The sequence below is a fragment of the Dermacentor albipictus genome, chromosome 4 (assembly GCF_038994185.2).
Source record: "Dermacentor albipictus isolate Rhodes 1998 colony chromosome 4, USDA_Dalb.pri_finalv2, whole genome shotgun sequence".
In the NCBI taxonomy this organism is placed as follows: Eukaryota; Metazoa; Arthropoda; class Arachnida; order Ixodida; family Ixodidae; genus Dermacentor; species Dermacentor albipictus.
Genome location: NC_091824.1, coordinates 122,522,093 through 122,546,103, shown reverse-complemented (window position 1 = coordinate 122,546,103; position 24,011 = coordinate 122,522,093). Strand labels below are relative to the sequence as shown.

The 24,011-nt window shown below is 52.7% G+C and overlaps 1 protein-coding gene and 1 long non-coding RNA gene across 5 annotated transcripts in view; one reads left to right on the top strand and one right to left on the bottom strand.

The window, feature by feature from the left end:
• LOC135917778 (uncharacterized) overlaps positions 1-14,254 on the bottom strand; it is a 230,071-nt gene extending 215,817 nt beyond the window's left edge. Inside the window, exon 1 of the long non-coding RNA XR_010569406.1 lies at positions 14,132-14,254. This is a non-coding gene — a long non-coding RNA (uncharacterized lncRNA). The remainder of the gene's footprint in view (positions 1-14,131) is intronic.
• LOC135917774 (semaphorin-5A-like) overlaps positions 1-24,011 on the top strand; it is a 171,314-nt gene that overhangs the window by 88,736 nt on the left and 58,567 nt on the right. Inside the window, exon 1 of one of the 4 annotated variants that reach the window (XM_065451368.2) lies at positions 14,545-14,873. The exons of 2 other annotated variants lie outside the window; for them this stretch is intronic. In XM_065451368.2, the coding sequence (XP_065307440.1) occupies positions 14,805-14,873 (69 nt within the window). In that variant the 5' untranslated portion in view covers positions 14,545-14,804. Of the gene's footprint in view, positions 1-14,544; positions 14,874-24,011 lie in introns of those variants that run through there. One more of the 4 variants, XM_065451371.1, reaches the window with a different exon arrangement.

Below are 24,011 nucleotides of genomic sequence, written 5' to 3'. Positions count from 1 at the left end.
CCATGCAGCCTCGCCGAAGGGACAAACCAGAACGTGAGAGAAGCTCGCTCTGCGGCGATCCAAATAACTTCTCCGGCGAGGAGGGTGCGGTTTTGAAGATATTCCCAGCGGAAAAGAAAAAAAGAAATCGAATAACGACAAAACGCATGCAGGACGTTGACGCGCCGTCAGCGTGATGAAGAGTGATGATGAGAGCGCCTTAGTTAAGGGAGTGGAAGAACATGAGGCAGCAAAAAAAAAAAAATAGAGAAAGAAAGAAAGAAAGAAAGAAAGAGAAGAAGAAGAAAACAAGTCTATACAGTCAGAAATTACATGCTATAAGATGTATGCACGAGCTTGCGTATAGCTAGAGGAGCCCCGAGGGTCTGAAATTTCTCGCGACAGTTCTCCAACGCAGAAGCATCTTGGCAAGAGAGTTGGGCTGGCTTCAACAAAAGCTGGAACGGCGCTGCTGAAACAGCGCTATTGAAACAAGGACACAAAAGAAGAAAAAAATACACACCGCAAGACGAAGCGCTGACGAACGCGAATCACAGCCGCGCCCATATATACAATGCCGCATAGCTGTCTTTTTATGAATTTCACGGTAAACACGGTAAGATGCAGAGTGCGTTGATCAATTAAGGCCATGCTTACGAGAGACTCGTATGATTTCGAAATGTCTGCTATATTGCGCAGTATCGCAGCGTGAGAACAGTTTGTGTCGCTGTTGGAATAGTGGCGAATGTAACGGACGACTGGGCAGCATAAACCGCATGCACTAACGTACACGGGTCACGTATAGTATTCGCCAGAGTGTTGAACCTATAGAGAAGCGAAAGGACCGACTGGTCTGGATCGCGACTTCAGATCAGCGTGGGTAACCCCAAGCAATATTTCGTACATTTATATAGCTGCTGAAAAAAGCATGCCACATTTCAAGCTTCATTCCTGTACATTGTGGATTCGGTCGTTGCCACAGGATTTATCTGCATTCATCGCACACGCCTTCCATCACAGAGGAACAAAGTCTCCTTTGCGTCTTCCGCGCAGCGGTGAGGCCAGCATTTCATTAACAAAACACGCGGCAATGCACAGGCGAGGGCGATCATTGGCGAGACGAGCATGTGAAGACATTTGTTATATACTATAGTCGGATACAACTTTAGAAAAAAGGGGGCGTTTACTCCTCCAAGGCGGATGCACACGAGCATCCACCAATGGGCGCGCACTCTGGACCGACGTCATGCGCCGGACGGCCGGTGACTTCGCCGCTTCGGTCATCTGGGCGGGGCCTCCCCTTTTTTCTAAAGTTGTATCCGACTATACATACCGCAGTTTCATCCCCGACAAATACTGTTTAATGGCGCACAAATTTTGTTTGTTAATCACAGATTGTGTTAATCAAACTCGTCGTCACGCAAAGCCGACGCAGAAACCATGTTGCACGGCGCGATGTCAGCCTTCAATAACCGCGCACATTGTTTGTGTGATCGGACCACGGCCTCGCACAGACGCACCCCGAACGACGCACAGCACAGCCGCGCGAGGCGTCTGCGCGTAGACTTATATGCGTGCTCTGCTTTTTTTTTTTTTTGAGTCGTTCGTCACGCAACGACTGTCGTCGACGGGCCAGGGCTTCAGAGACAGCTTCGCGCTGACAAAGTGCGCGGACGTTACAAAATAAAACTAAACAATAAAAAAAAAGAACACGAGCAAAGCGCCACCGAGCCACCATGCCCCGCGTGCCAGACCGTGCGGGCGTCGAGAATCGCAGGTGCGGACACACGCATACGCGCACAAAGCGCTCGAAATAAACGCCGGGGCTCGACAGTGTCGCACTGTCAACTTCGCTCGGCCCAAGCGACGCCGCGCGCACGGGCACCTGCGAGCAAAACACACGCTTCGAGCCGACGGAGGCTCGTCGTTCAACACCCGCATAACGCCATGCGGGCAGGCGCTTCCAGAGAAACTCCTGCGCTCCTCCCTTTGGCAGACGCGGGTCGAGCAGCTAGCTCCCCGCGTTGTTTGCAGAGGCGCCTTTCCGGGCCCCTCGCCGCCCGAGCGGGACACAAATCAGGCCGGTGCTGTCACGCAGGCCGAGCCACTGCTGCCGCAGCAGCAGCAGCAGCAGCCGCGCACGCTGTGTCGTTGTGTCGCCTCCGAGGCCTGTGGGACCGGCGTCGCGCTGTCGCATGTAGCCGCCCTAAGCTTGTAGCTATACGTATCGTGAATCGTGCCGCCCCCGGAAGGATATACGACGGTACATGTGCCAGCCTGAAGCCCCCGAGCCGAGTGGCGCGTCGTGTGTATACCGGAGCGTACTCGAGCAAGTCTATTACACGCGCCCGAAACATATTGAGTATAGAAGCACGGCGGAACGTCGGTAAATGTAAATCGCTTAAAGCGGAGTTTGCCGCTTAAACGGAACGGCAGCCTCTAAATTGGTTGGTTTTGTATTGGGGCAATGCAAGAAATAATAATAATAATAATAATAATAATAATAATAATAATAATAATAATAATAATAATAATAATAAAGATTTTCACAACTGGAAGCAATAGTTTCGCGTCTTTCTGTAAGCGGAATCGCAAAAGGTGTTGCGACACTATAGCGGAATTGGCAGGGCAAACACTAAATGACCTTTTTTTCCTTCTTATTTCCGGAAGGGACCAGGATCTGAAATTTCTTTTTCTAACCCTTCTTAAGAGAAAACTAGCATCCCTAAAGAGCGGTGGCAAGGACTTAAGCAATCAATAATTCATACGTTGTTATAATGCATAGCATGTGCAATCGGCGACCTAATAATACAGACGTGCTCGATTATTTGGATGGATAGCTACGCAGCACCGCAGCGCGCCTCATATATATAGTAGTATAGAGCAACGAAATATGTAGAGCGCGTGTCTGGCATGACGACAGCCATCAGGGTACTTCATATGACTTGGTCAAACGCAGAGTGACCGTCGTAGGGCAAACACGCGATACCCACGAACGTCAACATTATTTTTTTTTTCATTTACTCGCCTAACAAGCTCAACAATACACGAAACATGCAACACTCGCTGTAGCGCCTTGCTGTTGAGAACGAGGTTTCGAGTTCGACTTCCATGCAGCTGCCCCGGCCTCATTATTCCGGAGGTGAAATACAAGAAGGACACTTTTGTACCATGCTTTGTGTGCGCTTTAAAAAACTCCAGATGGTCAAAATTACCCTCCAGCCCTCCGCTACGTACGTCAACCCCTATAACACACTGTGTCATTTTAGGACGCGTCGTGATATAGCCCAGTGGTTACGGCATTACGCTGCTGAGCTGGATCGGCCGCGGCCTCCGCATTTCGATGCGGGCCAAAGTTCGAAAACGTTCGTGCTGTTAGATATATATCTAAGTGCACGGTTAAGAACTCCAGGTACGTAGTTAAGAACTCCGCAGTACGCCGTCCCTCATAATCCACAGTGCGACTTCGAGACGTGAAACAGAATTTAACTTTCAATTTAAGTACACGGTTGAAAAAAAAAAAAGGCCTGTAACGCGCTCAAAGAGCCCACGGCGCAAGCTGGCAGATTTTCCGCGCCACCACGGCACGGGAATCGATCAGAACAGCCTTCTTCGACAGGCAAGCAAAGTCGCAATAAAAATGGCAATCTATACAGCACATTTGGCCCACATGTATATAATAGAGGGCCGAGAAGATGGCCCCGACCTTGAAGACGCTCGCGCGGCAGCGGCGCCAGCCTGTCTATATAACCCCAGAACCAGGATGGAACTCCCCGCACCGAGCACCAGGGCGCCAAGCGGAGTTGAAGCTCGCGACCCGACCCGAGCTCCCCGAGAGGACCTCAATGTGTGAGCTGCTGCTCACCCGTCAGAGTGGAGCCACATTTCCTCCGGAAGCCGGTGCGCAATTTTCAGACCAAGCGGCCGCGAATGCGAAAGTAGATGAGAGTACAAAAGAAGGGAAGAAAGAAGAAGAAAGAAAACAAAGGAGTCAAGTCGGTGGGCGCTAGAGCAGAATAAAAAGGCAGCTCTTGCAAGACTGGGAAAGTGCGCGCAACGGAAAAGAAAAATGGAAAGAATGGAGCGCGCTTTTTTATATTTTTTTAGCGACGCAAGTTTCCGCTGTCCCCGAGTAAGCCGGCCTCAGCGCAGCAAGACGCTGAATGGCACCGGCTTGTACTCTCGCAAGCGCTCGCGCGCCCCTAAACGCGCGATGACGCGCGCGTGTGTGCCGCAGCGTGCAGCTCGCTCGCAGCAGACAGAGGTAGGCCTCTGTGAGCGCGCGCATAGCGAGTCGGAGGGCGGTACGACTGGGTATCGGACCCGAACGAAGGTCCTTCAAATTGTGTGTTCTGTTCCGATTGGGCAAGTAAACGAAGTCCACTTCGAGATTTAAATCTAAAACGCGCATTCATGGCGCCCCCTATACGCAACTACGCCAATGAGACTCGCCGGGAGCCACGAAGGGCACAAGTTTCAGAATCCCTCCCTCCGCCAACCTCCGTGTCATGATTGTTCTAACGGAAAGCGGTTTCGACGTTATCGGTAAAGACCGCTAATTACTGCTAGCGGATATTGACTGCTCAGAATTCCGACCGAGCGAAGGTACACGTGGCATCTGAATTCTTTTAAAGAGGCTTATAAAGTCTTTCGCGTGAGGGAATATAAACATGTCTTGAAGATAAGCTAGCCGTTGCTATTAAATAAGCAGGAAAATGTGTACGCTTGTCGTTTTATGAGTATTATTTAGCACATCGCCATTACGCGCGAACCAGCCCGGCACAGTTCCGTCACGGAACGCCCCACATCTCCAGGACCGTTCGCCCTAAAAAAAGAAAGCCAAGTGTCAGGACAGGGGGGACACCTGTGCCCGTTTGGATAACCGGTGGACAAACGGCGGAAATGAAAACAAGGTAGATTTGGCTGGCGTGTTGCTATATACTCCAGATGGAAATGGTGACAAATGAGACGACACGCGCAGGGTGCGCAGCATACGCACGTATACCCGGTATCGCAAGGACAACGGCAAGGAACAGCTATACGCGAATACATCAGACATACGCCGCAACCTGCGCGAGCCTGCAGGCGGTGTACACAAACGCGACGTGTGTGCAGGCCGCATAAACCTATATAACGGTTGCGTGCCGCAGCTGTGAACACACTGTTCTCGAGCAGTCCGTCCGCTTTCTTGTCGTCGTTTTGTTTGTTTGTTTCCGCCCAGAAATCTCGAGCATGCCGCACGAAAAGGCGAGAAAGCCGTAAAGTCGAATCCATCCCCGTCGCCTAGACTCCGGTGTGCGCACGCCGCGCACATCCCGGGTGGCCGTTTTCCTTTTCCTTCTTCTTCTTTATTTTTCTTTGTGTGCTTTCTTTGATCGCGCGTTCTTCCCTCTCGACCAGTTTTATACGGTTGGCGGCGAGTAATATACCGCTTTTTATCTCCGCGGCGTCGTCTTTTCTTTCCGCTACGGGAGTAAATTTACACCCGCTCCTTATATATCGGGCGACATTTAGGTCCTTTAGCGAAACGTTTCCTCCGCCCTGCGGATATTTGTCGAACACCGGCGGAATATATATTTGCAGGACCTGTATACGGGGCACAACCGGCGCAGTCTCGAGCGAGGTCTCTATACAGGCCTTCGCGTTCGTCACATGCCCACATGTGGGCCGAGGAACTAAAGCGAGTGATTATATATGGTATCATTCAGAGGTCTATCGCTGGAACTGGGCAGTCTTGCAGTAGCTAGCACTCGTTGTGAAATTGTCGTTTTAGCGCGAACACATTTATCGTACTTTTAGCGAGCTTATAGCCAAGGTGTCTGTTGTATATATACGCACTAAACACGTTACGTTTCGCCCAAGTCTATATAGAGGTCCATGCCTGCGATGAATTGCGTACATCGAAAGGACGTCTCGCGAAGTTCACGCCAAACGAGAACCACGCCGCTGTATATACTGTCGTGCACTCATTGATGAACTTTCTATTTCTGCATATGTACAGCCCGAAATACGCACTGGCCACTCGTCACCTGGCACTTACCGCGCCCGAAATCATGCACCCGCATATCATGCCCGGTCGCATCCGACGCGCCGATCGACTAACCGCACGGGACACGTTTGCGTGTGGTTATGTGATTAGGGCGCGCGGTGCGCGTACACCGTAATCGCATGACCGAATGATGCATACGCGCGCACCCACACCACAAAAATGTCGAAAGGAAAAACGTTCCGTACGGTTGCCGTTGCGCAGTTTCTTAGCACATCGCAACGGCCCGAAACCACACACGAAGGCAAAGTTTCATCTGCACCACTTTTAAAAGTTCGGTGTCACGGAACGCCATTTAGTACAGAGGGCGCGACGCATACATAGAGACACTACTACTGCGTGACGTTGTAAACCGGTGAGACGCCGCCGCGCCCATAGGCCACGCCGAATTCGTACGCACCGTTAACGTCAAGCACCGTATATACTATATACACAGCCTTCGGGTTCGCTTAATGTGGCGCAAACGGGAAGCGGCCGCGCTCCCCCAGTGCGCGGAGTGGTATGTACTTGCTGGGACGCGGGGCCGACAGATAATGTCGGGGGTCACGAATGCAGATAAGGCGGAGGGGCACATGCTCTTCACGCAAGCCACTTAACTCCTGCGGTCGTCGAAGATATTCGTGCCCTGAATTCTCGTGGAGGGGGGGGGGGTGAGGGGGGGCGCCTCGCGCGCACTGCGATGCGCGGGATGGGAGTCAAACACCCATGCATCGCGACCGTATCTCTGCTGTTGTCGTGTTTGCCTCCCTTTGATATGTCCCGGTCAAATAGACCTTGCCCCTTTAACCGCTTTCTTCCTGGACAGCCTCGACGATGTAACAGACGACTCTCCAGATGCGATGTGTGAAGCAAGAGCGTCTTGCTATCTCCTTCTTTTTTTTCTCCATTCCCGGGCCTCTTCCATTTGCTAGGGCCAACAGATATGCAGAGTGGACACTTCTATATTGGCTGTGATGTGGAGATGCGCAGAGGTGCGCGCCAGCTATCAGGTTAGAAGAGAGCGCGAACACAATTTATAGGTATTATTATACTGGTTTCGGAACGCACACAGCGTATGTCCGCTTGCGTCGAAACACGGGTCACGATGCAGTCAAACTGGGGTATACAGTTGCTCCTGTTTCTAGCTGTGTACTTTTTTTTTTAAATAACAGAAACTACGCGGGACAAAGGAGAGAGAGGGCGCTTCAAGTTTCAACTATAGTACAGCGCACATGTTCTCAACAAATCACAACACTCAATGGATCGTCGTAGAACGCGAGTATCATTTGGGCCCGACGACATATACCCACACTTGGCTTTCGAAATGAGTGCACCTTGCGTAAATCTTGTACCCGCTCAGCCTTTACGTCGTAAGAGGCTGTTGTCGGAAAGACGCGACACGACATCTGTACTCTATTAAGTAAGCTCAGCTTGGCGCCTGAAGGCCTCTTCGAGAAGCCCTCGTGACCGAGGTATATCCTCTTGTTACCGTAAATCGATCCTATGGCTCTTTGACGAACCTGCAGTGGCCTCTGTTCCCTCTCCCAGTCGTCGCGCGTCTACATATACTCGGCCTGTTGTCTTCCAAAACTCTTTAAGCTTCCACGCGAATGACACGGCGCAAATGGTCTCGCATTAGCCCGCTACTGTCGTTCTTTCTGTCTCTCAACTCAGTGGCACAGGCTGGAGCACCTTTCTTTTATATTTCTCTTTGAGCTCCCACATAATATATGTCTCTCAACAATCGGCGAACTGCTCTTCATCTTCGCTTTCTGTTCTCGCCATGGGCCTGGTGGCTCAAAAAAGACAGCGGCTGACGGCTTTTGCAGAAGCGTATTCACGGTGCGCCCTGTACGGGTAAAAAGCCAACGCTCGGGCCACCAGGAGCCGCAGCTGCCGCTCCTGACTGGCCTGCAGTTCAGTGCGGGGCACTGCCCGGCCCCCACCGCGACCAAACAAAATAAACGGGACCCGCTGCCAACCGAAGCAATGCGCACGCGCAGAGCGCGGGGCGCGTTCACCGACGACGAGCCCCCCCCCCCCCCCCCCCCCCCTTCTTTCTTTCGAGTGGCCCAGGAAAAACAAACAGTGGACCGGAGGCTGCGATGCTCGAGCCGGATGAGCGAATGGCTTCGTCTTCGCTTGGCTTTTTGCTTGACTTTGTTTCTCTTTCCCTTTGAAGTGTGTTTGCGTGTTATCACAGCACAAGGAAGACGAACGGGGATCGCATGCATGCTTCGAGAGACAACCTTCAAGGGGCCATGGGTGAAAACGACTTATCCGAGTCCCAGAACAACTTCTCCTTTTTCCTTACAGACACGAGGATCTTCAGGCGAATGTGAGCTAGGGGCTATAGATCGAGCGAACTCAGGGCAAACGTAACGCTTTGGAGATTGCTGGCATGTTCGGCTTGTTAATACGGAGATAGCAGGAAACTCCTGCAGAATACATGCGCACACGTTCTCCATCGTGGCGAAGCACTGATTTTGTGTCCATAATGAGTGACTGGCTATTAGAAGAAAACAAAAGTAACCTGCATCAGGGCCCGCATTCACAAAAAGCACTTACGCTAGAATTGTTCGTGCGAGAAGACTGCAGCCAATACTGATGCTGGGCATAATATTATCGGAGGCGGCCGGCCAATGGCAATGAGCACTTACGAACGACAAACTTTGTGAATTCGGCCCCAGGGTCGTAGCGTTAGGCAGTCATGTTACCAGTCTGACTTTGAAACTGCTAAGTTTTGGACAACGTACCAGAACTATGGGAAAAGCGGCCACTGCCTCATCGATCCCTTCCAAGCCTGCACGGTGTACGATTAGTGCTATGTATATTTGAAACACACACACACAGACACACAATCGCAGAGAGAGAGGGAGAGAGAGGGAGGAAGGGAGGGGGTAGCAACACCATTCATGCCCTCAACGATTCCTGCCAAATGCAGCTGGCACGGTGTCCGATTTGCTATGTCACGGAATTTACCAATACGCAAACGTCTACGCGACTGACGAGTGCCATACGGAACCCGTGGTATCGTGAAGCCATGCTCAGCGCCTTTGCCAGCATGCGGCAGCCTCGTCATATAATAGAAACCTCGTCGGCCGTGGAAAGGGAGGGGGGGGGGGGGGGGGAGCGACAGCTTTGGGCCATCTGGACCGTACAGTACCAGCGCGGGTTGGCGATGCGGCGACGCGGCGTCCCGTCCACCGGGCATACATTCACGAGGGCGGAAGCACAGCCCCAGCTCGAGGGGAACTCTGTCCTGGCAACGATCTCAAGATGGTGCTGCCGGCAGCCGTGGGCTTGTCGCACGCGCGGTCGTCGCCACGCGCCTGCCATATGGCTCTCCGCCTGTCGCCCCCCTTCGCGACAGCGTAGCTTTTCGACGCCGCGTCTGCTGTGTGTGGGCGCATACGTAGTACATGCTAGCTGCTACGAGACGTGTGCAGCGCGGCACGCGCGTTTGGTTACGTCGGATCAGACGCGGCGCGTGCGACTACTTTTTCTTCACGCATAGTAGACGGCACTAGAAAGACCATAGTAAACACAGCCCGCGAGAGACGGAGAAGAAGAAACTTCTCGGCTGAGAGAGAGGTAGCGCACTCAACGATAACAGGATGTGTTGGTCAAACTACAGCCTTGGCGTAGTACTCCGCGTGTAATATACTACAGGATGTGAGAGAAGAGGGGGGGAAATACGTGTCCAGACACAAACACATACGCGTAACGCACTGTCACATAACGCGGAATGCAGAACCAGCACGACGCCACGGTCCAAGGGCGTCTAGTAGCTTAAGGCGCGCGTAATGTAACGATGAAGCCCATTTTAGTCTCTGCTGGAACACCGCTCGCGCTTTTTTTTTTCTTGCCCGTTTCTATACCACTAATGTAGGCATCACTTACACCACGGGAGACAGAACGAGACGTACGGCTCGCGGCATACATTAAAGAGTATCCGTTATGAACCCGCTAATCCATATATGACTAACCAGAGCTATAGCTTAGACGGCTTACTTATACAGCGCGGGCCACTTTAGGCTTTACAGCCCACTTCGCAAATAACGATGTCCAACATCCAGCGGCCGTGGTCGAACACGCGAAGGCACGCAAGGCGAGCGGCCGCGCGAGCATATTACCTCCGTGCTTCGCTCTTAAACCTTCTGTTGCGCACGTTCTTCTGTAAGCACACACATTTAGCTTCTACGCTAACGAACCTGTTTTGCCGAGCCTAACGTCTCCCCTATACACCCAAACATCGCATGCCGCGTGGAAGCGTCGTGACCTAATGCTTTCCGTGCCCCACTAAGCCTCGAATTTCCTGACCACGCAGCCTTAACCATTCGTCTCCTAACTTTTCTTTCTAACGAGGTCCGTCCAGGTGCACGCAAGCGGCAGGGGGAGGGGGAATAAGAAAGCAAGCAAAACGGCCGAATGCTCGTTAACGGAAATCATAAAGGCATATCCAGTCAAGGAGCTCCTCCTAAGCAAACACCGGCTACGCGCAAACGCACACTAAACGGCGTTATGGCATATACGTGCAGACGGCACGAAATCGAAGCCAAGGCCGCTCCCTCTTTGGAGTCTCTGCCGACGAGGTCGCCGGCTTATGTAGTGTACAAGATCGCTGTGCGCAAGCGCAACGATCGCAAAGCCCGCCGTGCACTCGCTGCAGCGTCTGATTCGATTATCCGCTTTGTCCGACCACGTCGCTTGTTTCGCCGCCGTGCCACACGTATAAGTGGCGTCGCTCGCATACAAAAGAATCGCGTTCGCCGCAAGCAACCGAGCCGGCCGAACTCACGTTCTAGTCCAGATACACACGCACGAAGCTTACAACTACTTCTTTTATGGGCAGCTATTCAAAGCTCGCCCCGAAAACCCTCATTCTCTAACCAGTATGCATACTACCTGGAACGGCGCGTGGGCCACTTCAAGCGAAAGCGATAGCGCTTAGGCCATAATTGCGACTCTCTAATTGTGCCGTTGCACGTGAAAACTCGTCCGCTTTGCTACTCGAACTCGGCGCGAACGGCTCTCTCTTACTTCTTTGTGCCCCTTATACTCTCTGTATTTATTCCTTTTTTCGTACAGTTTCGTAAGTGGTGCACACGACAGCGCACGAAGAAGGAAAGCGAAAGGGGCCGTTTACGCCTCATGCGACTGTCCCGCGGTGTTTCTTTACATATCCCGATCGCGCAGGCCGTTATAGGCTATACTCAATGGCGAAAGATGTCTCTGGGGGCTATACTCGCAGCGGCCAGTATACGAGACGCAGGGAATCGCTGAAGTTTATTTCACCAACGACAAAGCAGCAGCAAACCAGAAGTGCCCATTGATATAGATATGAATGAGTTTCATTCGCATATTTTTAAATACTGGCTAAGGTTAGCTGGGCGCCCTGTGTACGTATTTCAATACAACAATCGATTATGCGACACCTGGATACTGAACATAATTTCGGCGATGTGTTCCGAGCAGCTTACCTTTCAGATGAAGACAGTGTCCTTACAGAAACAAGAAAATAAGCGCCTAGCTTCCAAAGTCGACCGAGAGATAATTGCACTTTTTTTTTTAATAATGCGCGTTAAAGAATTATCCTACCTTTGACAGTCATTTTGGGGGTTGCCTTAAAGTCTACGTTCGTTTTGTTTACTGTTATAGATCACGATATGTCATGTTTTTTCCTATAGCTAGTGATAAAAGCCATTCGCGAGGAAGGTCAAGCAAGCAAGTACGCGTTATCTAGGTTATCTTTAGCTTCTCTCTCCTTCTCTGTCAGTTCGCCTTGCGAGATTATTCGCTCGCATTTGTGGATAATTGTACACGTTGGTGAGGCTCCTTTAAAAACATTTGTTTTTTCTTTTCCCCGTCTTTTTTTTTATTTGTTCTGGCTACAAGCGCGAAGTGCAGAACCAGGTAGTGTAGCTACCGCGGCGACGGCCAGACCGCTTCGCTCGTCCCGACTAACGTCTCTCGCGTATCTTCCGTCTAAATCACCCACAGCGACCAGCAGTTTTGCGGTCGGAGACAGGAGCAGCGCGTGCCGGGTCGTCAACGGAGCTATAGGCTACCCAAGCACCGCGAGCGGCGCCACTGCTCCTGACGGGTAGCGCCATCTGTGGCAGAAAAAGTCGAAACTGGGAATATCCACTGCGCATTTCTGCTGCGCCGCGCTGCAGCCGTTCGCTTTTTGTGCACGTGCAGGGCCCTCTCCTCGCTTTGCACGTGCGGCGCGTCACAATGTATCGCCTTCAGTGCGGCTTCAAAAAGATCGTCCAGCTATTTTAGGAAAGCCAACTTGTTAAAAGGAGAAAAGCTCGTCAGTCACGTAAACTCTGTGGAGCAGACAATCAACGGCAACGATGCACACCTCAATGCAAAATGTATTTCCCAAGTGAGCGACAACATCGTGTACCACGTGTGCTTCGAAATGAGTGTCATTCTGTGATATGTTAAAAATACTGATTGTCTATACACACTGCGAAATGAAGCAGCGTACTCTTGATGTTCTTCCTTGTCGAATATGAAGCATATGTTTTAGTTGTTTTGATATGGCAGCCTTACAGTTGTCGTCTACTGTCGGGGACGAAGGTTTGCGGCGTGCGAAAAAAAAAAATAATTTTACGGCCATGGCATCCCACTGAAAAGCCTGCGAAAATACACTCTTGCTTAGCCCGTTGGAGCATTACCCACTGACTTGGCGGCGAGGCAGCTGAAATTTAAGCACTGGGAAGCCGGTTGAACTGATCACGTCGTTGGTTTCGGCGGTCGCGTCGTGCCTGCACTCGAGTTTTGTGAAAGTATCGGCTTTACAGGTGCATAAAACCTGCTGCGCGAAGGCGGTTCAATGTGAGTGGTGCAGAATTAAAGGCGTGATATGGTATCGTGCGCGTGATGCGCTCGCGTAATTAGCACGCTAGTGAACGCACACTCGAAACAGTGTGCTAGTGTTTATATTAGTAAACGCAAGCATATTATGTTGTGCTAGTGTTTATATTAGTAAACGTAAGCATATTATGTTGCCTTTATTTTCGCTTTATAGGGCAGCCTGGAGTATTGTGGCAGAGCTGCAAACTTGGAGTTAGCTTTGGAAATACGCACCATGCCATGTTGCTGAATCTTTGTAGAGGCAAGTTTGGAAGGCAGCTGCATTTGAAAAGTAGTGACAAATGGCTTCACTGTCTCGCGCTTATTTTTTTTTTCTTTCATAGCTGCAGTGGTCGTGCCATGAAAAGCGGAATTCTTGCGTTCGAGAAGGCAGATGCGCCTGCAAAGCTGGCATTACGGCTCAGTGCAAGCACACAGATGCGGTGTGCATTTACGTCAACAATAAAGAAGTAAATTCATGCACCAGCCAGCCCTAGAAATGGGGCAAGCCAAGCGGAAAGCCAAAGAGACGCTTAGAACAAGATGTCTCGGACCTCTTCCCAAATGAGTTAGAAAAACATTCATGCTGTAGAATGCACTGCTTCAGTGAAGTAACTGCACTAGTACTGAATGTACGAGAATTAGGGGCTCGTTACGACACAGCAGCCCACGACACCGCAATACTTCGGACCGCGCTTTTCCCTTCGGCGGGACCGCTTTTGCCATAGTGGAAACTCAACTTCGCGCAAGAAGCCTTTTGACAACATTCCCAGCTGGCGACGCGACGCCCCATTGCCTTGGCTCGACTGAATAGCGCGGGCGCGCACGTGCAGTGGCCGCCTGCAAACTGGTTGCGCCTGGCTGCGCGGGCGCCATCTATCCCCAGTTTTGCACGGCTCGCTCACTAGAGCAGCAGTGACCGCTGTCGTCGCGCGCCCAAACTTGAGCTTGGGTTCCAAAAGGGACGAGCCCTTCCCGCACCGTAACCGACAGGATCACCCCGACAATGCGAAAATGGTGACTTCCGCAGAAACCCATGCACGGGTCGCGGACAGGGCTGGCGCCAAGCCGGGACACGTGCTTCATGGGGGAACTCGGAATCCTGCGCACGTCTTCTTCGTAGCGACTGACTTTTCTCGCCCTGGTTCATCCAGGCCTATATCGACAGGAATCTACGCTCTGCGGCGCGCCTAGAGCCAACTTCCATCACATAATGTTCTTATGCCCTGAGCTCCAGCCACCCTCTGAGTGGCAACTCACCGACGTCGAGGGATGGGAGACCGCGGTGTCTAGCTCCAACCCAGCCGACCAAATACGGCTGGTGGACTGGGCTCTGAAGGTCGCCGAGGGCCACAAACTCCCGGACACCCTACGCGCTCCTGAGCCCCCTCACAAGTAATGTTGTAAAAAGGCTCAAGTAATAAATGTTTACCACCACCACCTGACGTAGCGCGTCGAGGCCTGAGGTAGCGTGAACGCGCGCAAGCGTTGCGTCGCGTTGGCGAGAACAGCGTCCGTAGTTCAACCGATGTTTCGAACGCACTGGCGCCGCCAACGTAACCGGACGCGGTCAACGCGCTTTGACGCGCCCGGCGTCTAACGACGCCTGCCCGCGCGTCGATAACGTCGGACTTTATAAGCGCGCCTTAAGCGCATGTGTTGCAGTCGCCTTTACGAAAGCGCGTCGAGGTAGAATTGTCTCACTAATGGCGCTTTCCAGAGGGAGTAAGTACTCGGTGATGCTGTGTTCTCGCGAGTGCTCGAGTTTGTCTCGCTAGTGCCGCTGAGATCAGCGTGAAGTCTCGCAAGCGCAGCCTCTGAGCAAGCTATAACCTCGTACTTGCCCTCTGGCCAGCGCCGCAATCGTGACTCGCACAAGCGTGCATAGACGTAGACCATAGGCTGGCACGGCGACTTACGTGTGGTGTGGCGTATGGTGTCCTGTGCTTTCTGGATTCCTCGAGGCGAGTCCATGGCTGAATCGTCTTTAGACCGAGCAAGGGTGAGTTTTAGCGTATACGGAATGTTTCCGTATAGGATGGATTTATTGAATGTCCAGATTCTATTTTACACTAAACTCGAGGCAACTAGAAAAAATGATGTGAAGCTGCTTCACAGTTTATTATTGAATTTCAAAGGTGAACAAGGATATACCCTTGAGCAAGACATCTTGGTGCTAATTTGTGTCGTTCAGGCGTTAGTGCTGTTCTTAAGGGCAGAAGGTAGCCAATCGTGAAATCGTGATAAGAAATAGATTGTTGAGATGGGCGTCCGATGACAACAAATTCTTACGAACGGAAATGCCTTGCCAGCTGCATTTGACAGAAATCGTCGAGGGGATGAACGCCTGTTTTGCTAATCTCTCTCTTTCTCTCTTTGTGTGTGTGTTCCATGCGGGGATCGAGCCTGCGACTTTGCACTTCCGATGCGATGCTAATTAACTTGACGTCATTCGTGTGTATCCCTGAACGTCGTTCGAATTGTATCCCAAGGTTTTCGTCACGCAGAGCGAAGGAGTATATAAAAGCTGGTGGAATGCACTCCCCGAACGTTGCACCCCCCCGAGCTGTGTACATACTCTTCCGCTGGGTCCATTCGAAGCAGGTCGTCGTATTTACAAACAAGGAACAGCCAATGCGTTTGCTATAACGTCAGATATCTCGCCCCGCCACCTTGTGATCGAGTATATTTCTCCTCTCCCTTCTCGCTCCCGAGTTCACGCGTGCCTTGATCGCGTTCGGCGCGTTTTCGCGGGTGCGGTCATCGTTCGTTGCACCGACCTCGCTCGCTGGTCCAAACTTCACGCCTGCTCGCCTTCGCCATTACGCAACGGCTACACGAACGCGCATTCGTGTCGCAAGGGCCTCGCCCGTCCGCTGAGAGAGAGCTCATCAGCGTTGTCAGCGCCAGCTGAGCGGAAAAGAAGCGCCGCACAAGAAGCAGCCATAGGAGTGCACGGGCCGACCTGGCGCCTCCTGTCGGTCGCAGCCGATACTACCGTGGTGGGACGAGGGGCGTTATCATGAGACCGTGGCGGGGTGAAGAGCAGGCGGGGTAGACGGCAGGCTGTTCTCGGGGCTGCCCTAAACAGACACATAGATCGGGACAGAGATACAATCTGCTGCGGTAAAACAAACCGACAGAGAACGGTTGTAGAGAGACAGGACATCACGGCGGCGGCAAGAGGAGGCGACGTTTTGGCGGTGGCGCCCGGTTCAGCGAAAGAAGGAAAGGAAGAAGAAAAAAAAAACGTAGCACCAAACTTCTAGCCGGAACGGCGGCGGGCGCGGATTACACAACGAAAGCGAGACCGCACTCCACCCTCCATTCGTCGTTTTTATGTTACTGCTGCGCGTTCAGTTCTCTTTTTTTTTTTTCCTTTCTTTCCTTTTTGCAGTTGCATGAAACGCAGTACAACACTGCCGCTCTCCGTGCAAAGAAGTGTATAGGCGAAGGCATCCCGTCCTTGTGCTTCCAAAAGGAAAGTTACCGTTGCTTCTTACACAGCTTTCAGAGTCCGTGCACGAGGTGAACACAGCTCCCATCCTATAGGCTACCCAAGCACCGCGAGCGGCGCCACTGCTCCTGACGGGTAGCGCCATCTGTGGCAGAAAAATCGCAACTGGGAATATCCACTGCGCATTTCTGCTGCGCCGCGCTGCAGCCGCTCGCTTTTTTGTGCACGTGCAGGGCCCTCTCCTCGCTTTGCACGTGCGGCGCGTCACAATGTATCGCCTTCAGTGCGGCTTGAAAAAGATCGGCCAGCTATTTTTAGGAAAGCCAACTTGTAAAAAGGAGAAAAAGCTCGTCAGTCACGTAAACTCTGTGGAGCAGACAATTAACGGCAACGATGCACAGCTCAATGCAAAATGTATTTCATATCGTGTACGACGTGTACCTCGAGGTGAGGGTCATTCTGTCATATGCTAAAAAATATTGATTGTCTATACACACTGCGAAATGAAGCCGCGCACTCTCGATGTTTTTTCGTTGTCGAATATGAAGCGTATGCTTTAGTTGTTTTGATATGGCAGCCTTACAGTTGTTGTCGTCTACTGTCGGAGTCGAACGTTTGCGGCGTGCGAAAAAAAAAAAAAATTGTACGGCCATGGCATCCCAATGAAAAGCCTGGGAAGATACAACACTTGTGCTTCGTCCGTTGGAGGATCACCCACTGACTTGGTGGCGAGGCAGCTGAAATTTAAGCACTGCGAAGCTAGTTGAACTGCTCACCTCGTTGATTTCGGCGGTTGCGTCATGCCTGCAGTCGAGTTTTGTGAAAGTATCGGCTTTACAGGCGCATAAAACCTGCTGCGCGAACGCAGTTCAGTGTGAGTGATGCAGAATTAAAGGCGCGATATGGTATCGTGCGCGTTATGCGCTCGCGTAATTAGCGCGCTAGTGAACGCACACTCGAAACACTGTGCTGAATGTTTATTAGTAAACGTAAGCATATTATGTTGCCTTTATTTTCGCTTTATAGGGCAACCTGGAGTATTGTGGCAGAGGTGCAAACTTGGAGTTAGTTTTGGAAATGCGCACCATGCCATGTTGCTGAATATTTGTAGAGGCAAGTTTGGAAGGCAGCTGCATTTGAAAAGTAGTGGCAAATGGCTTCACTGTCTCGCCCTTATTTTCATTCTTTCATAGCTGCAGTGGTCGTGTCATGAAAAGAGGAATTCTTGCTTTCGAGAAGGAGATGCACCTGCAAAGCTGGCATCACGGCTCAGTGCAAGCACGCAGCTGCGGTGTGCATTTACGTCAACAATAAAGAAGTAAATTCATGCATCAGCCAGCCCCAGAAATGGGGCAAGCCAAGCGGGAAGCCAAAGAGACGCCTAGAACAAGATGTCTCGGACCTATTCCCAAATGAGTTATAAAAACATTCATGCTGTAGAATGCACTGCTTCAGTGAAGTAACTGTGCCAGTACTGAAGGTACGAGAATTAGGGGCTCGTTACGACACACCCGCCCACGACACAGCAGTACTTCGGACCGCGCTTTCGCTTCGGTGGGGCCGCTTTTGCCATTGTGGAAAGTCAACTTCGCGCAAGAAGCCTTTTGACAACGTTCCCAGCTGGCGGCGCGACGCGCCAGTGCCCCGGCTCGACTGAATAGCGCGGGCGCGCACGTGCAGTGGCCGCCTGCAAACTGGTTGCGCCTGGCGGCGCGGGCGCCGTCTATCCCCAGTTTTGCACTGCTCGCTCGCTGGGGCAGCAGTGCGCGCTGTCGTCGCGCGCCCAAACTTGAGCTTGGGTTCCCTATACACCATCGCTTCTTGCGTGAGCCTTTTACGCCTGACATCCGTTTTCCAAACGGCTTTGCGGCGAGCTTCTTTGCTAAGAAGGCGCTTTAGACATAGACCTGTCTGCAGCGAACTATATACGCGCAGTTCCACATCTTGACTCGAACAGTTGAACTGGCTTTAGGTATAGTACGAATCAATTTGTTTGAAGAGCGGAACTGCATCTCATGAGCGCGAACTACATCAGCGCTTCAAGGTTACTGGCGAGGGTGTAAACAGAAGATGCACTATTTTTACACCCAAATGAGTTTAGCGCGTCTGTATTGATAGAACTCCGCTATAGCGTAGTTCTATCCGTGTGCGTGCGCGCTAGCGTGCTAGCGTGTGTGTGTGTGTGTGTGTGTGTGTGTGTGTATGTGTGTGTGTGTGTGTGTGTGTGTGTGTGTGTGTGTGTGTGTGTGTGTGTGTGTGTGTGTGTGTGTGTGTGTGTGTGTGTGTGTGTGTGTGTGCGCGATCCAAATTGCACATCTCAACAATATCGTAAAGAAATCGATTTCTTGGGTGGGGAGTGGAGGGGAGGTGAAGAGTAGGATACTAGCAAGTGGGCCTGTGCAACACAGGAACTGTCTCTGGGGTAGGACACGTCAACCTCCCTGCGCGAGTGCACGAGGGAGAGGGAGGCATAGACAGGAATGTAGAAAATTGGGTGTAGTAGACGGCGGCTGGTGGTCGTCGCATGTTTTATCGAGGCACGCATGTGGGAGGCACAGCACTGCAGAAGCCCTCGGAGATTAGTGGTGTCGGCGAAGGCAAGGAGGTGGCGCAGAAGACGTCTGCGTTCGGAGCCAGAGCCTCTGGGGTGTAGCAGCTCATCGAGAGACAAGCAGGAACAGCCCTGATTACGGTAGCCTTCTGGCACTTTGGCTCTAGCAGCAGAGAGCGCCGGACAGCAAATGTCCCGGCGTCTCAAGTGCAGGACAACCATGCAAGACTGCTGGAGGCGGGCGTGGCCTCATCCGCAGCATTAACCGACATGCGCCGAGCACGCATGCATGCCTCCTCAGAGCCAGACCGGCGAGCCACGGGTGCGTAGGAGGTGGTGCACACACGACATGACGTCGTCGTCGCCACCACCGGCGACGCTGTGGCGGGAGGTGGGGGGAAGGAAGGAAGGCGGCGGCGGCCCGGGCCATTTCGACAGTCGAGGCACGCTCGGCGTGCAAAGAGCGACCGCTGCCGCCGCCGAAGCCGTGTAATGCCTGTCGCGGTCGCAACATTCCACGCGATTGGCATCTGCAAGCGCGGACAGATAGACGGACCACTAGCGGCGCGCCGATAAGCGCCACCGACACAATTTATGAGTGGGGACGCCGTAAAAGAGCTGTTGCCGCGCGCGCCCGCGCCCCTCTTAGGGGACAGCTCCCCACCCCAATTCTCTCTCGTCCCCCCCCCCCACCCCACTCGTTCTTCCTCTTGCGTAACAGATTTGTTTTCCCTGCTTCGTAGCGCTCCGGTTCGTCCAGGTGCCGTTGTGCTCTAGGCGCGCGAATCACTCAGCACCTCATCGGAAGAATTGCTTCGTTCTTGCTGTGCCGCTCTTCTTCATCTTGTTTTAACGCTGATAGGCCATAGTTAACACTTTGCACAGCGTAAACCATAGCACAATCAACGGGGACGCGTTAGGTTATTCGTGCTAGCTGTATGTTTGAAGAATGTAGTGATTACCCTCGATATACAGGCTTTCCACGTAACTTGAACGAAACTTTTTTCTTGAACTACAAAAATAAGGATTAATTATAATAAGAACGCTCAAAGAATTCAGGAAGGTTGAAATCAAATAACTGTGTGACGCAAACGTCTCCTGCAAATTTTAACGTTAATTTAGCTCTTTGATAGCGTATACCTGTGTCTTGTGGTTAAAAAGGGAAATGAGCCCCCGTGTATTTGCATGCCTGAGTATACTCGGGCATGCAGAAACACGGGCGACAAAGGCCAGCCTGCATGCCTGACTCCAACATTTGTAGCACGAAAGCGGTATCGCGCGCGCAACTTGCACTCCGCATAATAGTTCTTAAACGTGGCGCGCACAACAGCCCGTATACACACTTCGCGAATGTTCCGGTTGTCCCTTATAACGCGAACTCTGCCTGTGACTTACTCGCCCGCACTTTCTGCCACCGTCAGATTAAGCCGTGTTCGCATTAAATGAACGCATGCATGACCGCACGTTCAGAGCTGACACAGATCGATCGCGACCGAGGCCGAACCAATGCGTGCTGTTCGAGCACAACAACCTTGACCCGCCCGACAAGCGTGCTCTCGGGAGAGCCAGGCAGCGAAGGACGCGTGTGCGGTGGCGCCGAGCGACCACCACCACCGCCACCACCGCGAGGCTCTCCCCGGGAGCGGTGGTGGACACGACGCTGGAACGCCGGCGTGGGTGTCCCCGTGCGACGGCGGCTGCCGGCGAGGCTACGGGCAGGGCAAGGCAGGCAGCGAAAGCTGCTGCTGCGGCGCGGCATTCTGGTATGCCCACTTATCGTTCGCGCGCGGGTAGGCAGACAGGTAACGGCGCCTACGACTCGCCGCCGCGTCTCGCCTTCTTGCCTTGCCTGGCTTGCCCCAGCAAGCGAGTGCGTGCTGCAGGAAAAGCCCGTCCGGCGGCAGAGCCGGTCCTCAGTGGCGGCACAGCGACGAAGACGAGGAGGGCGCTGAACCAGAGAGGGGGGGTCCGGCGACAGCGCGACGCCGCAGGGAATGGGCGCTGGCCGGCCTTGCTAAATCCGTGCACTGTATAGCTGGCGGAGGCTGGTGCGAGGTGTGCCCAGGCTGCCCGCTAATCTGCACGCTCAGAGAGCACGGTGCTTCCGAGTTTCGACGCACTGCAGCATCCGGCCCTCCTTGAAGGCGCGCATTCATTGCGACGCTCGGCAAAGCACTTTCGTGTCGCTCAGCAACGCGACCGACTGCCAAACTCGCCTTCCTGGTTGGTTGATGCGGTCGAGGTATGCATTTCGTGGTGCTGCGCGGTATTGGGAGCAGGAGGAGGCGAGCGGGGCGCATGCAGGACGATGCGTGTGGTGCTGCTAGCTGCGTCCGTTGGGTGCCTCGTCCTACCCACTGTTGTGCCATTACCACAAGCCCGGATCCCGAATCTGCAAGATGCAGAATCTATCCTGCGAGCGCCATAATTCTCCCTTCACAAGTCAAGATGCTGCGCCTTCGTGCGGGAGAAGCCTCGGCGGAGCAGCCTGTTTTGACGTGCCCGCGTGTGCCCGACGGCCCGGCGCCGCACCTCCCTTGCCTGGAGGTCACCGCGCGCGCGAACCTTGAACCGAGTGGCCAGCGCGGTCGCTGGTTGGACCCCTCGGACGACCGTCGTGTGCTGACTTTGTATTGGGCCGTTTGAGTGACAATGGGCCTCGGGGATTATAAAAGCAGTGACAAGCCGCCTGAAAAACAGGATCCGCCGACCCCACCTGGAGAGAGGGTCGCTCCCGACTGGGGTGAGATGTGTCACGCGTTTTCGCCGGACGCCGTCGTGCGAGAACAGTCGCGTTTGTGTGAGCTCTCGGCCCCAGTGCCGATCCGTTCATGTCCTGTATGATAACCTGTATATAATGTATAAAGTCCCTTTTGTTATTCTCATCGACGCCAGGCTCGGAGTCTTCGCTACCAACGCTCTGTCACGAAACGGGTGACGAGCGCTACGGGACCACAAAGCCGTTATCGTGGTGCAGCGGTTGAAGTTCGTAATACTGGTGGCACCGGTTGGATGTCGTAACACTGGTGGCACCGGGTGGAAGTTCGTAACACTGGTGGCAGCGGTGGGATGACGTAACACTGGATGGCAGCTACGGGATTGACCGGCATCAGCTACCTCGGCGCGGTGAGTGCCTGAAGTTTACCTCAAACACCAGACTTTCTCTGACACAGGTTATAGTAGCTCAGGGATTGACTTGGTGTTGCATTGTGATAACCTTGTGTGTTTCAAGCCTAGTAAGAGTGTTTTGAAAACCAGGGGATGCTAAGGGGGTAAACAGGGCAGTGTGTGAAATACTTGCATATGTCTTACTAGTAGTGTTATAGTAGCGTACGGCAGGTATATTCAAAAAGGGTAAACAGCAGGAGGACAGTGTGAACGATGGAGAAGTACAAGGTGAAGGAACTTCTCGAAATTTGTGAGGAGTTGGGCATTGAGTTGGGCTCAACCAAAAGAAAGAATGCGATCCTTGAGGTCATGAGGACTGGGGACGTAACGGCTGAGGAAGCCGCAGAGGCCTTGGCGGGTATCAATGAACGTCGGGAGGAAAGGAGAGAAAAGGAACTTCGCGAGGAGGAAAAGGAGGAAAGGAGAGAGAGGGAGCGACGTGAGCACGAGCTTAAAATGAAAGAGTTGGAGATCCGAAATAACTCGCCGGCGCCTAGTCTCACTTCTAATGTTCCAAGAATACGCGATCAACTTCCACCCTTTGTCGTCGGAGAGGATATGGCCAAATACCTCGTGAAATTTGAGCACGTGTGCGAACGGAATAGCATTGAGCGATCCCTTTGGGCACAGAATCTGTTAGCGTTGCTTCCTGGGGAGGCATCAGACGTAATAACTTGCTTATCGAAAGAGGCGTTTGAGAGCTACAGTGATGTGAAGGAAGCGCTACTGCGGAAGTACAAATTGTCGCCCGAAGCTTTCCGGCAGAGGTTCCGGTATGCAAAAAAGGGTAAGGAGTCGAATGTTGACTTCGCGTTTCGTCTAAAAGCCGACCTGGTGGAATGGCTGAAGGGCGAAGAGGTGTACGACGACCGCGACAAAATTGTCGAATGCATCGCGTTGGAGCAGTTCTACCGTTGCATTGATGAGGATGTCCGGCTCTGGCTGCAAGATAGGCTAAAGGAGGTTAAGCTAAACAAGGCAGCAGAGTTAGCGGAAGAGTATTACACTCGCCGCAGCTTGCACAGCAAGGCAGTGCGCATAGAAAAAGCAGATAGAAGAGATGGGTTTTACGGGAAGCCCGACGAACGGAAGGAAATCACGCGTCGCGAGTTTCGGGACGACGAGTCCCTTCCCAAAGAAACTGTAAGGGATGGACAGAATGCATCTCAGAATGATGACGATGGTCCGAAACAGCGAAACGAAATGACGCGTTCTTTTGAAAAACGGAGACCGTTAACCTGCTACAATTGCAAAAAGCAAGGGCACATCGCTGCAAGCTGCCCAGAGAGAATTGCTTTTGCAACGATACAGGAAACTCACAAAAACATACGTCTATTGGAGCCCTATGTGCAGGAAATTAAGGTAAACGGCAAGAAGTGCCGAGCACTGCGGGACTCTGCAGCAACTATGGACGTTGTTCACCCGTCTTTCGTCTCCTCGAGTGATTTTACGGGAGAGTGCGTTAGGATACGGCAAGTGGCCGAGAAGGAGAGTGTCTGTTTACCGATCGCAACGGTTAGCATTGAAGGAGAGTTTGGAAAACTTAACACCGAAGCCGCTGTGTCAGCCGCCCTCCCGGAGCAATTTTCCTACCTCTTCTCAAATAGCTCGGAGCAGCTGCTGAGGGATCAGGGCAAATCATTCTTTGCCGACGTGGCGTACATGGCCCCCACGCGATCCAAAGCGCGCCCGCTGTCGAGGGAACTTGACTTAGCGTCGGTGAGCGAAAGGCGGTGCGGCACACGGACCGATCACGGTAACTTGAGTGGCGAGCAGTCACGGGAGAGGCAGAGCTCGGAGGCTGGCCTAGACGAGCGGGTCCTGGAAGTGAGTGGGAGTGACGCGTGCAGTGCTAGCCGCGATATAGACTCGACGCCGCAATTAGGCGACGCGGGCTCCACACTCGCTCCGGTTTCCGCCAGCTGGCAGGAGCAGGCTGCAGTTGAAAGGGAAACTCGGATTCG